This window comes from Drosophila sulfurigaster, chromosome X, assembly GCF_023558435.1.
Source record: "Drosophila sulfurigaster albostrigata strain 15112-1811.04 chromosome X, ASM2355843v2, whole genome shotgun sequence".
In the NCBI taxonomy this organism is placed as follows: domain Eukaryota; kingdom Metazoa; phylum Arthropoda; class Insecta; order Diptera; family Drosophilidae; genus Drosophila; species Drosophila sulfurigaster.
In genome coordinates, this window is record NC_084885.1 from 19,507,402 (window position 1) to 19,522,370 (window position 14,969).

A 14,969-nucleotide genomic window follows, 5' to 3' on the forward strand; every position below is an offset into this window, starting at 1 on the left:
GCTTGTAAACTGTAGCAAACACCTGTAGATTGAGCACGAGCTATATCATCTGACTCACTGGCTTCAGGTTATGAGCTCATCGTAACGAAAATGAAAACAAACGCCCAAAAAATTACTGATACGTTGATTCTCCGTCAGATACACGAGAGTATTTATTTATTCAGATACTAATTGGTGGGCACATCTACTACTCACCTCAATGCGAATACGTAAATGAATCCAAATACGTATGCGAATACGAATACGAATACGACACTGAGTGCTCTAAGTGATTCTGCATACAGTGGGACAAAACGTTCAAACAGCATATAGATAAATAATATACATATATACATAGCTGCTAACTGATCTAATTGGGTTTTCCCAAACTTTTGCTGTGTTTGCTAAAATAGTTTAATTATAACTTAATAAACCTAGAATTTTCAATTTAAAGCCTAGAACTTAATATTAATATTCATATTAATACTATTAATACTTTATACTTTTTTTTTTTTTATTCGTGAGCTTCCCTTAAATAAAATTAAAGTACCCCCAAAATTTATAAATTACAATTACACCCCACATTAGTTTTAATTATTTTACTATTAAAGTTTAACTAAATGCACTTTTTTGTCAACTGTTTAAAGGGTTTTAACAACAACTCGAATAATATACATATTAAGCTTGATTGGCAGATCGTTTCTATAATAACTACAAAATCGAGCTTACTTATCTAGCTCATTCCGCTTGCACTCTATATGCATTGCTGTAGCGAGTATTATAAATAAAGTCTCAAAAGTGCGAGGTTAGTTAGCCAATAAAATAAACAGAGGTTCTAAAAAAAACATTGAAATAAATTTGTATTATCATTCATTTCAAATTTATCAAATTTTATTTTTATGCTTAATGTTAGCAGCTTAAAATGTTAATTTATTTGTATTAACATTTCCAATTCCTGAAATGATTTTTTATTGATTTTGATGTTTAAAGTAGTTAAACCAGTACTGAAATAAAGTACTATAACAACACATTTTAGGTAAACAAAATATTTGATTGTACCCCACTATTTAGAGACCACTGTGCGTGCTTGCATAGAACTTGACAAAGCCTGTCGGAGGTAATTGGCCTGCTGTTGTTTGTTGTGAGAACATGAAAATGAATTGTTGACTTTCTTTAAATATGAATAAGTAATTTGCCTAAGCATGAGAACATGCCACCAAGTAGCAACAAAAACAACGACAACAACAGCAAACAACAAATGCTGATGCGATTAACTTAATTGCGGTCGCAGCTAATTTCAGTTAAGAGACTCGCAAAAGATTTTGTGGTTTCGCTATGCGTCAGTCGACCCGAGCTCATCAATGTCAAGTTATGCCCCGCCCCGCTCCGCTCCGCCCCAGCACAGCACAGCCCCGCCCCCGCTTCACCATAGATACATACGTGCAACAAGTTCAGATCTACGTGTATTGGATGTTTATCAAGCCTTCAAGCTAGACCGCCGCGGAACTTTGTTGTGGGCGTGCGTGACTGACGATGTGTTAATTCACTTGCAGCTGAAACTCCAAACTGCGACTGCGATTGCGATTGCGACTGCGGTTGTGGCCAAATACAAATAGTTTCCCTAGGTCGTGTGAACTTGACTTGGCTGCCAACTGCACTCAAGGTTGTGTGTGTGTTTCATGTCTATCACATCAAAACAGATTACGAGCGCTACTCGAAATTGCTGCTAATCAATTTGCCAACGCGATTGAGATAAACACTTCAAACTGATTTAATTCGAAATTCATTGCATAAATAATTGAAAATACTATTAGATCATGTTTTGTATCGTGAATGCAAAATAAACGACGCGTCGCTCAAATTTGCATTGCAAACGCTGTAAAATTTTATAAATTCAACAAAGTTCATTTTTCTATTAAATTTGCAATTAATTATTCATTATTGTTGGCATTAACTTGGGTTCCTCTCTTTCTCTCTTACCCACAATCATCTCACCTTTTTGTTGAAACTTATTTAACGCTGCTTTGTAAAACGAAATGTGGAACAGATGATAAACGATATTATACTATACAACTTGATGTTTAGAGTCCTGTTTAAATTAAAGGCAAGCAAGTTTATAAAAAACTATTATAAAGAGCCCTTTATTTCCACAGGTTTGAAATTTATGGATTGGCGACAAAAAAAAGATATGAAGTCTGCAAATCCAAAACATGTCAAATTTTAGCTTAAGAGCAAAGGGAAAGTCGTTTATAAAGGCAAAGTTCTGATTATATCGAATAGTAACAAGACGATTTGAATTTTATTTTCGCCTGTTGATAACCCTTTTAAAAGGAAATTGATTTCTGCTTATTTAAGCTTGGGCAAGAACTTCTGCCACAAACACGGTTGATATTCCAAAAAAAATTTTTTGTACCAAAATTTGGAAAAAAAAATGTACCAATTTTAGCAATAATGTACCAAACATTTTTCAAGAAAGACTTTTTGTATTTCACAAATTGTGATTTACCAATTTACCAATTTTCCGCTGTGTCCGCTATGTCCGCTATGTCTGTCTTGTCTGGCTTGGGCGTTTTTTCGAAAACAAGCAATATCTCGGGCATATCCTTCCAAATTTTCAAAGCACACATAGGCACGGTTGCCATTTCAAAAAAAATTATATTTTGTATTTCACAAATTGTGATTTACCAATTTTCCGCTATGTCCGCTATGTCCGCTATGTCCGCTATGTCCGCTATGTCCGCTGTGTCCGCTATGTCCGCTGTGTCCGCTATGTCTTGTTTGGCTTGGGCGTTTTTTCGAAAACAAGCAATATCTCGGGCATATCCTTCCAAATTTTCAAAGCACACATAGGCACGGTTGCCATTTCAAAAAAAATTATTTTTTGTATTTCACAAATTGTGATTTACCAATTTTCCGCTATGTCCGCTATGTCCGCTATGTCCGCTATGTCCGCTATGTCCGCTGTGTCCGCTATGTCCGCTGTGTCCGCTATGTCCGCTGTGTCCGCTATGTCTTGTTTGGCTTGGGCGTTTTTTCGAAAACAAGCAATATCTCGGGCATATCCTTCCAAATTTTCAAAGCACACATAGGCACGGTTGCCATTTCAAAAAAAATTATTTTTTGTATTTCACAAATTGTGATTTACCAATTTTCCGCTATGTCCGCTATGTCCGCTATGTCCGCTATGTCCGCTATGTCCGCTGTGTCCGCTGTGTCCGCTATGTCCGCTATGTCCGCTATGTCCGCTGTGTCCGCTATGTCCGCTATGTCCGCTGTGTCCGCTATGTCCGCTGTGTCCGCTATGTCCGCTATGTCCGCTATGTCCGCTGTGTCCGCTATGTCCGCTATGTCCGCTGTGTCCGCTATGTCCGCTGTGTCCGCTATGTCCGCTATGTCCGCTATGTCCGCTGTGTCCGCTGTGTCCGCTATGTCCGCTGTGTCCGCTATGTCCGCTGTGTCCGCTATGTCCGCTGTGTCCGCTATGTCCGCTATGTCCGCTATGTCCGCTATGTCCGCTGTGCCCGCTGTGTCCGCTGTGTCCGCTATGTCCGCTGTGTCCGCTGTGTCCGCTATGTCCGCTGTGTCCGCTGTGCCCGCTGTGTCCGCTATGTCCGCTATGTCCGCTGTGTCCGCTATGTCGGCTATGTCCGCTATGTCCGCTGTGTCCGCTGTGTCCGCTGTGTCCGCTGTGTCCGCTATGTCCGCTATGTCCGCTATGTCCGCTGTGTCCGCTATGTCCGCTGTGTCCGCTATGTCCGCTATGTCCGCTATGTCCGCTGTGTCCGCTATGTCCGCTATGTCCGCTGTGTCCGCTATGTCCGCTGTGTCCGCTATGTCCGCTGTGTCCGCTGTGTCCGCTGTGTCCGCTATGTCCGCTGTGTCCGCTATGTCCGCTGTGTCCGCTATGTCTTGTTTGGCTTGGGCGTTTTTTCGAAAACAAGCAATATCTCGGGCATATCCTTCCAAATTTTCAAAGCACACATAGGCACGGTTGCCATTTCAAAAAAAATTATTTTTTGTATTTCACAAATTGTGATTTACCAATTTTCCGCTATGTCCGCTATGTCCGCTATGTCCGCTATGTCCGCTATGTCCGCTGTGTCCGCTGTGTCCGCTATGTCCGCTATGTCCGCTGTGTCCGCTATGTCCGCTATGTCCGCTATGTCCGCTGTGTCCGCTATGTCCGCTATGTCCGCTGTGTCCGCTGTGTCCGCTATGTCCGCTGTGTCCGCTATGTCCGCTATGTCCGCTGTGTCCGCTATGTCCGCTATGTCCGCTGTGTCCGCTATGTCCGCTATGTCCGCTGTGTCCGCTATGTCCGCTGTGTCCGCTATGTCCGCTATGTCCGCTGTGTCCGCTATGTCCGCTATGTCCGCTATGTCCGCTGTGTCCGCTATGTCCGCTATGTCCGCTGTGTCCGCTATGTCCGCTGTGTCCGCTGTGTCCGCTATGTCCGATATGTCCGCTATGTCCGCTGTGTCCGCTATGTCGGCTATGTCCGCTATGTCCGCTGTGTCCGCTATGTCCGCTGTGTCCGCTATGTCCGCTGTGTCCGCTATGTCCGCTATGTCCGCTATGTCCGCTGTGTCCGCTATGTCCGCTATGTCCGCTGTGTCCGCTATGTCCGCTGTGTCCGCTATGTCCGCTGTGTCCGCTGTGTCCGCTATGTCGGCTATGTCCGCTGTGTCCGCTATGTCCGCTATGTCCGCTATGTCCGCTGTGTCCGCTATGTCCGCTATGTCCGCTATGTCCGCTATGTCCGCTGTGTCCGCTATGTCCGCTGTGTCCGCTATGTCCGCTATGTCCGCTATGTCCGCTGTGTCCGCTATGTCCGCTGTGTCCGCTATGTCCGCTATGTCCGCTATGTCCGCTGTGTCCGCTATGTCCGCTGTGTCCGCTATGTCCGCTGTGTCCGCTATGTCCGCTATGTCCGCTATGTCCGCTGTGTCCGCTATGTCCGCTATGTCCGCTATGTCCGCTGTGTCCGCTATGTCCGCTATGTCCGCTGTGTCCGCTGTGTCCGCTATGTCCGCTGTGTCCGCTATGTCCGCTATGTCCGCTGTGTCCGCTATGTCCGCTATGTCCGCTGTGTCCGCTATGTCCGCTATGTCCGCTGTGTCCGCTATGTCCGCTGTGTCCGCTATGTCCGCTATGTCCGCTGTGTCCGCTATGTCCGCTATGTCCGCTATGTCCGCTGTGTCCGCTATGTCCGCTATGTCCGCTGTGTCCGCTATGTCCGCTGTGTCCGCTGTGTCCGCTATGTCCGCTATGTCCGCTATGTCCGCTGTGTCCGCTATGTCGGCTATGTCCGCTATGTCCGCTGTGTCCGCTATGTCCGCTGTGTCCGCTATGTCCGCTATGTCCGCTGTGTCCGCTATGTCCGCTATGTCCGCTATGTCCGCTGTGTCCGCTATGTCCGCTATGTCGGCTATGTCCGCTGTGTCCGCTATGTCCGCTGTGTCCGCTATGTCCGCTATGTCCGCTGTGTCCGCTATGTCCGCTATGTCGGCTATGTCCGCTGTGTCCGCTATGTCCGCTATGTCCGCTATGTCCGCTGTGTCCGCTATGTCCGCTGTGTCCGCTGTGTCCGCTATGTCCGATATGTCCGCTATGTCCGCTGTGTCCGCTATGTCGGCTATGTCCGCTATGTCCGCTGTGTCCGCTATGTCCGCTGTGTCCGCTATGTCCGCTGTGTCCGCTATGTCCGCTATGTCCGCTATGTCCGCTGTGTCCGCTATGTCCGCTATGTCGGCTATGTCCGCTGTGTCCGCTATGTCCGCTGTGTCCGCTATGTCCGCTGTGTCCGCTGTGTCCGCTATGTCCGCTATGTCCGCTATGTCCGCTGTGTCCGCTATGTCGGCTATGTCCGCTATGTCCGCTGTGTCCGCTATGTCCGCTATGTCCGCTATGTCCGCTGTGTCCGCTATGTCCGCTATGTCGGCTATGTCCGCTGTGTCCGCTATGTCCGCTGTGTCCGCTATGTCCGCTGTGTCCGCTATGTCCGCTATGTCCGCTATGTCCGCTGTGTCCGCTATGTCCGCTGTGTCCGCTATGTCCGCTGTGTCCGCTATGTCCGCTATGTCCGCTATGTCCGCTGTGTCCGCTATGTCCGCTGTGTCCGCTATGTCCGCTATGTCCGCTATGTCCGCTGTGTCCGCTATGTCCGCTGTGTCCGCTATGTCCGCTGTGTCCGCTATGTCCGCTATGTCCGCTATGTCCGCTGTGTCCGCTATGTCCGCTATGTCCGCTATGTCCGCTGTGTCCGCTATGTCCGCTATGTCCGCTGTGTCCGCTGTGTCCGCTATGTCCGCTGTGTCCGCTATGTCCGCTATGTCCGCTGTGTCCGCTATGTCCGCTATGTCCGCTGTGTCCGCTATGTCCGCTATGTCCGCTATGTCCGCTATGTCCGCTGTGTCCGCTATGTCCGCTATGTCCGCTGTGTCCGCTATGTCCGCTATGTCCGCTATGTCCGCTGTGTCCGCTATGTCCGCTATGTCCGCTGTGTCCGCTATGTCCGCTGTGTCCGCTGTGTCCGCTATGTCCGCTATGTCCGCTATGTCCGCTGTGTCCGCTATGTCGGCTATGTCCGCTATGTCCGCTGTGTCCGCTATGTCCGCTGTGTCCGCTATGTCCGCTGTGTCCGCTATGTCCGCTATGTCCGCTATGTCCGCTGTGTCCGCTATGTCCGCTATGTCGGCTATGTCCGCTGTGTCCGCTATGTCCGCTGTGTCCGCTATGTCCGCTATGTCCGCTGTGTCCGCTATGTCCGCTATGTCGGCTATGTCCGCTGTGTCCGCTATGTCCGCTATGTCCGCTATGTCCGCTGTGTCCGCTATGTCCGCTGTGTCCGCTGTGTCCGCTATGTCCGATATGTCCGCTATGTCCGCTGTGTCCGCTATGTCGCTATGTCCGCTATGTCCGCTGTGTCCGCTATGTCCGCTATGTCCGCTATGTCCGCTGTGTCCGCTATGTCCGCTATGTCCGCTATGTCCGCTGTGTCCGCTATGTCCGCTATGTCCGCTATGTCCGCTGTGTCCGCTATGTCCGCTGTGTCCGCTATGTCCGCTGTGTCCGCTATGTCCGCTATGTCCGCTATGTCCGCTGTGTCCGCTATGTCCGCTGTGTCCGCTATGTCCGCTGTGTCCGCTATGTCCGCTATGTCCGCTATGTCCGCTGTGTCCGCTATGTCCGCTGTGTCCGCTATGTCCGCTATGTCCGCTGTGTCCGCTATGTCCGCTATGTCCGCTATGTCCGCTGTGTCCGCTATGTCCGCTATGTCCGCTATGTCCGCTATGTCCGCTATGTCCGCTATGTCCGCTGTGTCCGCTATGTCCGCTATGTCCGCTATGTCCGCTATGTCCGCTGTGTCCGCTATGTCCGCTATGTCCGCTATGTCCGCTATGTCCGCTGTGTCCGCTATGTCCGCTATGTCCGCTGTGTCCGCTATGTCCGCTGTGTCCGCTATGTCCGCTATGTCCGCTATGTCCGCTATGTCCGCTATGTCCGCTGTGTCCGCTATGTCCGCTGTGTCCGCTATGTCCGCTGTGTCCGCTATGTCCGCTATGTCCGCTATGTCCGCTGTGTCCGCTATGTCCGCTGTGTCCGCTATGTCCGCTATGTCCGCTGTGTCCGCTATGTCCGCTGTGTCCGCTATGTCCGCTGTGTCCGCTATGTCCGCTGTGTCCGCTATGTCCGCTGTGTCCGCTATGTCCGCTATGTCCGCTATGTCCGCTGTGTCCGCTATGTCCGCTATGTCCGCTATGTCCGCTGTGTCCGCTGTGTCCGCTATGTCCGCTGTGTCCGCTATGTCCGCTATGTCCGCTATGTCCGCTGTGTCCGCTATGTCCGCTATGTCCGCTGTGTCCGCTATGTCCGCTATGTCGGCTATGTCCGCTATGTCCGCTGTGTCCGCTATGTCCGCTGTGTCCGCTATGTCCGCTGTGTCCGCTATGTCCGCTATGTCCGCTATGTCCGCTATGTCGGCTATGTCCGCTATGTCCGCTGTGTCCGCTATGTCCGCTGTGTCCGCTATGTCCGCTATGTCCGCTGTGTCCGCTATGTCCGCTGTGTCCGCTATGTCCGCTATGTCCGCTATGTCCGCTGTGTCCGCTATGTCCGCTATGTCCGCTATGTCCGCTATGTCCGCTGTGTCCGCTATGTCCGCTATGTCCGCTATGTCCGCTGTGTCCGCTATGTCCGCTATGTCCGCTATGTCCGCTATGTCCGCTGTGTCCGCTATGTCCGCTGTGTCCGCTATGTCCGCTATGTCCGCTATGTCCGCTGTGTCCGCTATGTCCGCTATGTCCGCTATGTCCGCTGTGTCCGCTGTGTCCGCTATGTCCGCTGTGTCCGCTGTGTCCGCTATGTCCGCTGTGTCCGCTATGTCCGCTATGTCCGCTATGTCCGCTGTGTCCGCTGTGTCCGCTGTGTCCGCTATGTCTTGTTTGGCTTGGGCGTTTTTTCGAAAACAAGCAATATCTCGGGCATATCCTTCCAAATTTTCAAAGCACACATAGGCACGGTTGCCATTTCAAAAAAAATTATTTTTTGTATTTCACAAATTGTGATTTACCAATTTTCCGCTATGTCCGCTATGTCCGCTATGTCCGCTGTGTCCGCTATGTCCGCTATGTCCGCTATGTCCGCTGTGTCCGCTATGTCCGCTATGTCCGCTGTGTCCGCTATGTCCGCTGTGTCCGCTATGTCCGCTATGTCCGCTGTGTCCGCTATGTCCGCTGTGTCCGCTATGTCTTGTTTGGCTTGGGCGTTTTCGAAAACAAGCAATATCTCGGGCATATCCTTCCAAATTTTCAAAGCACACATAGGCACGGTTGCCATTTCAAAAAAAATTATTTTTTGTATTTCACAAATTGTGATTTACCAATTTTCCGCTATGTCCGCTATGTCCGCTATGTCCGCTATGTCCGCTGTGTCCGCTATGTCCGCTATGTCCGCTATGTCCGCTGTGTCCGCTATGTCCGCTATGTCCGCTGTGTCCGCTATGTCCGCTGTGTCCGCTATGTCCGCTATGTCCGCTGTGTCCGCTATGTCCGCTATGTCCGCTATGTCCGCTGTGTCCGCTATGTCCGCTGTGTCCGCTATGTCCGCTGTGTCCGCTGTGTCCGCTATGTCCGCTGTGTCCGCTGTGTCCGCTATGTCCGCTGTGTCCGCTATGTCCGCTATGTCCGCTATGTCCGCTGTGTCCGCTGTGTCCGCTGTGTCCGCTATGTCTTGTTTGGCTTGGGCGTTTTTTCGAAAACAAGCAATATCTCGGGCATATCCTTCCAAATTTTCAAAGCACACATAGGCACGGTTGCCATTTCAAAAAAAATTATTTTTTGTATTTCACAAATTGTGATTTACCAATTTTCCGCTATGTCCGCTATGTCCGCTATGTCCGCTGTGTCCGCTATGTCCGCTGTGTCCGCTATGTCCGCTGTGTCCGCTATGTCCGCTATGTCCGCTATGTCCGCTATGTCCGCTGTGTCCGCTATGTCCGCTATGTCCGCTGTGTCCGCTGTGTCCGCTATGTCCGCTATGTCCGCTATGTCCGCTATGTCCGCTATGTCCGCTATGTCCGCTGTGTCCGCTATGTCCGCTGTGTCCGCTATGTCCGCTATGTCCGCTGTGTCCGCTATGTCCGCTATGTCCGCTGTGTCCGCTATGTCCGCTATGTCCGCTGTGTCCGCTATGTCCGCTGTGTCCGCTATGTCCGCTATGTCCGCTGTGTCCGCTATGTCCGCTGTGTCCGCTATGTCTTGTTTGGCTTGGGCGTTTTTTCGAAAACAAGCAATATCTCGGGCATATCCTTCCAAATTTTCAAAGCACACATAGGCACGGTTGCCATTTCAAAAAAAATTATTTTTTGTATTTCACAAATTGTGATTTACCAATTTTCCGCTATGTCCGCTATGTCCGCTATGTCCGCTGTGTCCGCTATGTCCGCTGTGTCCGCTATGTCCGCTGTGTCCGCTATGTCCGCTGTGTCCGCTGTGTCCGCTATGTCCGCTATGTCCGCTGTGTCCGCTATGTCCGCTATGTCCGCTATGTCCGCTATGTCCGCTGTGTCCGCTATGTCCGCTATGTCCGCTATGTCCGCTATGTCCGCTATGTCCGCTGTGTCGGCTATGTCCGCTATGTCCGCTATGTCCGCTATGTCCGCTGTGTCCGCTATGTCCGCTGTGTCCGCTATGTCTGCTGTGTCCGCTATGTCCGCTGTGTCCGCTATGTCCGCTGTGTCCGCTATGTCCGCTATGTCCGCTGTGTCCGCTATGTCCGCTGTGTCCTCTATGTCTTGTTTGGCTTGGGCGTTTTTTCGAAAACAAGCAATATCTCGGGCATATCCTTCCAAATTTTCAAAGCACACATAGGCACGGTTGCCATTTCAAAAAAAATTATTTTTTGTATTTCACATATTGTGATTTACAATATACAACTGTTTACGTAGTGATGGACCTTACATTGACGCATACATACATATTTTCTCAATTGACACGATACATCGCAAATCGACTGTATGCGATATTTTCCAGTGCTAGTCGTGGTTCAATTTCTAACTGAAACAAAATTTGTGTACGGTGGAACTGAGCCATTTGTTAAAATAATATGTGTGAACATAAAATTTTATGAACAATTTAAATACTAGAAGAGGCATATTAAAAATGTACCAAAACGTAAAAAAGTGATACAATGTACCAACGCATAAAAAATGTACCCGTTTTGGTACATTTGTACCAAAAGTGGCAACCGTGGCCACAAATCCAGTGACTTACTTGTTGATTTAGTGGCGCCATCTATCGTTCGTTCGGTATCACAAAATTTACATTTTTTGTGGCATACTTCAAGGCTGACATAATTTACACTGCTGCTCACTTCTGTTCGCCTGGTATTTCAACTACTTCACGTGTCGGTTTCTAAGCAAGATCGATCCCATTCAAAAATATTCCCGATAGTTTTAAAAGTTACTTAGTAGCGCCATCTATGGACAAGTTGCGTTCTCTAGTATTGTGTACTTAAGCAAAAAAATACAATCGTTTGTCTAATAAACAATATTTTGATTTTTATTGACCATTTTGCGTGTTATGATTTTTGTTAATTGCTAAATGTGTTATTTTTCGCTTTTCAGCATATGTAAAAACATTTCATTGCTGAAGACATTACCGAAAACAAAAAAACATTGTCGTGTGTGATTTGAACAGAATATCGCTTTTGAACTCATTGTGTTAAATTGGGTAATTTGGGGTGAGTTTCAAGATACCCCTTCGTAAATGGGCAGCATAAAAATTCAACTTGATTACATACATAATATAATAATTATACAATAATAAAGAATTTGCAGCAGTATATATACTTTCTATATACTAGAATATGCATTTAACTACTATTTTCTTTTCTTTCTCTGTTTTTTGTTTCATGTTTGGGGGAAATTGGAAACAAATTACACAGAAAATTGTTGAACATTTATTCTTCGTTAATGTTAATGACAATGGAAAAGGGGGAATCGAAGGAAAGAGTAAAGGAGAGGGGCGGGGCGGGGCGGGATTGCGGGCTGTTTGTGGGGAAACAAACATTTGATTTTAGTTTCATTTTGGCTACATGCTAGTACAATTAATTAATTGATAACATTCGTTTCAAAAACCATAAAATTTTGTTCATTTACTCATTTGTTGTTGTTACGTTACATTTTGTAGATTGGTATTTTCTGTTTTTCTTTTTTTTTATTTATTTTTCATATTACTTTTGTTCAGGCATCCTTTGTGTGTGTGTGAGAGTGTTGTAGTGTATATTTTGTATGTTGAATGTATCCAGCTTGTGGCGTTCGTTATTCATTTGCAGATCAAACGAAACATTATCAAAAAAAAATACATCTGACTATTATACAAATATATGTATGTGTTTTTTTACTCTTTTACTCTTTTACTGTTTAGTGTTGTTGTTCCATCGTCTATAGAAATATATATGTGTATGTGTATATAGTGTTGTATATGTATGCATATGTATTGTAGACTTGTCCAGCATGCTACTCTGGCCCAATATATGTTGCAAGTGTTTCTCTGTGTGTGTGTGTGTGTGTGTGTGTGTCTGTGTGTCTGTATAGTATATACATATATACCTATGTATATATGGGGTATACGATGTCGTACAAATATAATTCGTGATTTATTATTTTACTTGTATTTTATATCTTTTCTTATTTTTGTTTTCTTGTTTTTTTTTGTTTTGGCTAGTTTCTTGCTCTCTGTATACCACCTCTCAATGTTGTAATTGAATTGTTTTTATCCTGCATCTGTGTTTGCGCATACATTCCCGTTTATCCCCAAATCCCCCACCGACAAACCTATCGCATTACCCATTACCATTCCCTATATATGGTCCGAGTTGTAAACTGTCTTTTTATTTCGTTTTTTTTTGATTTTGATATATAAGTTTTGTTTGTATTTTTGGTATACATGTTTCATATGTTTCTGCTATGCTCCCTATATACTTACTTATGTATACTTTATATGTACGTATGTATGTATGTATGTATGTATGTGTGTATCTGTCTGTGTGAGTGTGTGTGTGCGAACGTGTTTAATTTGCTTCTTCTTCGGTTGCTCCTCTTTCAGGCACACACACACACACACTCGATTATTCGAGTATTCGCTTCACTACGCTCTCTAACGCTCTACATATAGCACTTGACACGCCTACTTTAGCCCCCTACATGCTTATATGTAATATGTACGTGTTTATGTTTGCTTGTCTTTTTTGGTTTTTTGTGTTATGCTTCCTACTAAGTTTCTTGGCACACCTTCAATTAGCTCAAATCGTATACAATCGAAATAAATTAAGCAGCCCAAAAGTATGCAACAAAATTTTACATAAAGAAATTCGAGTTGTGAGAAGACTTCGTTGATATTACTGCACAGTAATTTTAGTAATTTAACACGATCTATGAAACATTATTAAAAAAAAAAGGATTTATATTTCTGAACTGCAAGCACTATTCAACCTATAATTAAATTTACTGGAACTTTCAAAATTTATAACATTTCGTTTGATATTTTTGTTCGGCTCAAAGATAAATAAATAAAAGACAAAAATCTTTTTTTTCTCTTTACCAAACAAAAGAAATCAACTAAAAAAGAGTCTGTAAGAGTGTTCGATTAAAATGGATTTTTATTATGGGCTTTTCTTTTAATATCATAAAAAAAGAATTTAGTAAAAAATAATAATGATCATATTAATAATAATAATAATAATATATATAATATATAGATAATACACTGTATATATGTATGTGTTGGTTGTGTTCTGTGTGTGTGTGTGTTTTTGTTTTTGTTTTGTGTTTTTAAATTAAGTGCATAAATTAATTTGTATTTGGTATAAAACAAATGATTTTCAATTGCTTACTAACTAAAAACGCTAAGCATTACAATTAAATAATATAGTTAAAGTACTTCTTGTTAATGTATGTGACTTGTAGTTGTTGTTGTTGTTGTTTTCTTTTGTTTTTCTCTCGATTGTTTTTTAAGGATTTTTGTTATGCAACTTAAAGATAGTGCTTCAATTATGTTAAGAATATATATGTATATATATTTATATTTATATATGTATTTATACATAATTATATATATAAAAAAAAACTGTTTAGTATATGTACTTAATTTGGTCTAAATCATATGTGTGTATAAAAAAAACTATGAATAATTTGTTGCAGAAATCAAATTTCTCAAAGTATTTTGCTCAACATAAACTAAAAAAACAGGAAAAAAATTAAATATATTTTGCAAACATGCTTAAGGTTTTTCTCTTCTTTCTCTTTCTCTCTTCTTTCTCTTTCTCTTTCTCTATTCCGTTCTATTTTTTCTTTCTTGCGTGGTTTTTCTTTTACTTTTATTTATTTATTTTTTTTTTTCTTACAAAAACTAACAACAAAAAAACCAACAGCGCGTAGAATTGTGTTAAGTTTTTTCTTTTTCTCTTCTAATTTTCCTCCTCTTTCTTTTCCCTCTCTTTCTCTGGATTTTAACAACGATTTGTTGATTCTCCAATTTTAGCAGAGCGTGTGCGCAAAGTTGATTTGCCTGAGCATTAATTTTGTGGAGTAGTATTCAGTTGAAATTGAAATTCAAATTGAAGTTGAAATGAAATCGAATTGAAACTAAGAATAACAAACAAAAAAAAAAGGTAGAATAAAATAATTGAGAGATGAAACTTAAGATTGTTGACTAAACTCAATAATAAATACATTTAACTTAATAACAAATTATGCGTGTGTGTGTGTGTTGGGGTGTATTTTTTGTTTTGTTTTTTTTTTTTGGGTGTGCGTTGGGCGCATAATAAATAATAAATTATGTAAATTACAATTACATATACAATGTAAATCCGTTTCTTGCATTTCCTTAACTCTCATTTCGCATTTTCTTTTGCCCTCTTCCCATTTTGGTCGTGTGTGTGTGTGTGTGTGAGTGTGTGTGTGTGTAGGTGTTGCTTTTGTCTTTGTTGGTTTAGCATCGATTGATCTAATCCTCTGTCGCCTCTTAAAAGCTAATGAAGCATACGTATCCTAAGTTTTCCATTTTGTTTTTCTGCTTCCACTTTTCTTGCCTCGTCCTCGTCTTCGTCATGATCGTCATGATCATCTCTTGTTATCTCTATCTCCAGTTGCATTTCCGTTCCCGTTCCCATTCCCATTCCTATACCCAATCCAATTTCTTTGTGCTGTTGCTGCGATTGTTGTTTGGCTCGGCGCTAGCTGCACACGAGCGCATTCTTTTGGGGCAACTTGAGCAGGCGACGCGTCCGGAACTCGTAGGCACGACGACAGAACATCACCAGCTCCGGATTGGTGTGATCGGGCACGGTGCGCACCGTGTAACAATTTGTCGTATTGCTGCGACGCGGCACAATGCTCACATCCTCCACATCCTCTTCGGCCGCTCGCAGACGTCGACGATATCTAGATTGAAAGTACATATTTTAGATTTCATATGCATTCCATTTTT

At 44.6% G+C, this 14,969-nt stretch overlaps 1 protein-coding gene across 3 annotated transcripts in view; it reads right to left on the minus strand.

Moving 5' to 3' along the window:
• Window positions 1-11,394: 11,394 nt before the first annotated feature.
• LOC133847287 (mucin-5AC) overlaps window positions 11,395-14,969 on the minus strand; it is a 67,784-nt gene continuing 64,209 nt past the window's right edge. For 2 of the 3 annotated variants that reach the window (XM_062282231.1, XM_062282230.1), the window contains exon 6: window positions 11,662-14,923. In XM_062282231.1, the coding sequence (XP_062138215.1) occupies window positions 14,716-14,923 (208 nt within the window). In that variant the 3' untranslated portion in view covers window positions 11,662-14,715. Of the gene's footprint in view, window positions 14,924-14,969 lie in introns of all 3 variants that reach the window. The other variant, XM_062282229.1, reaches the window with a different exon arrangement.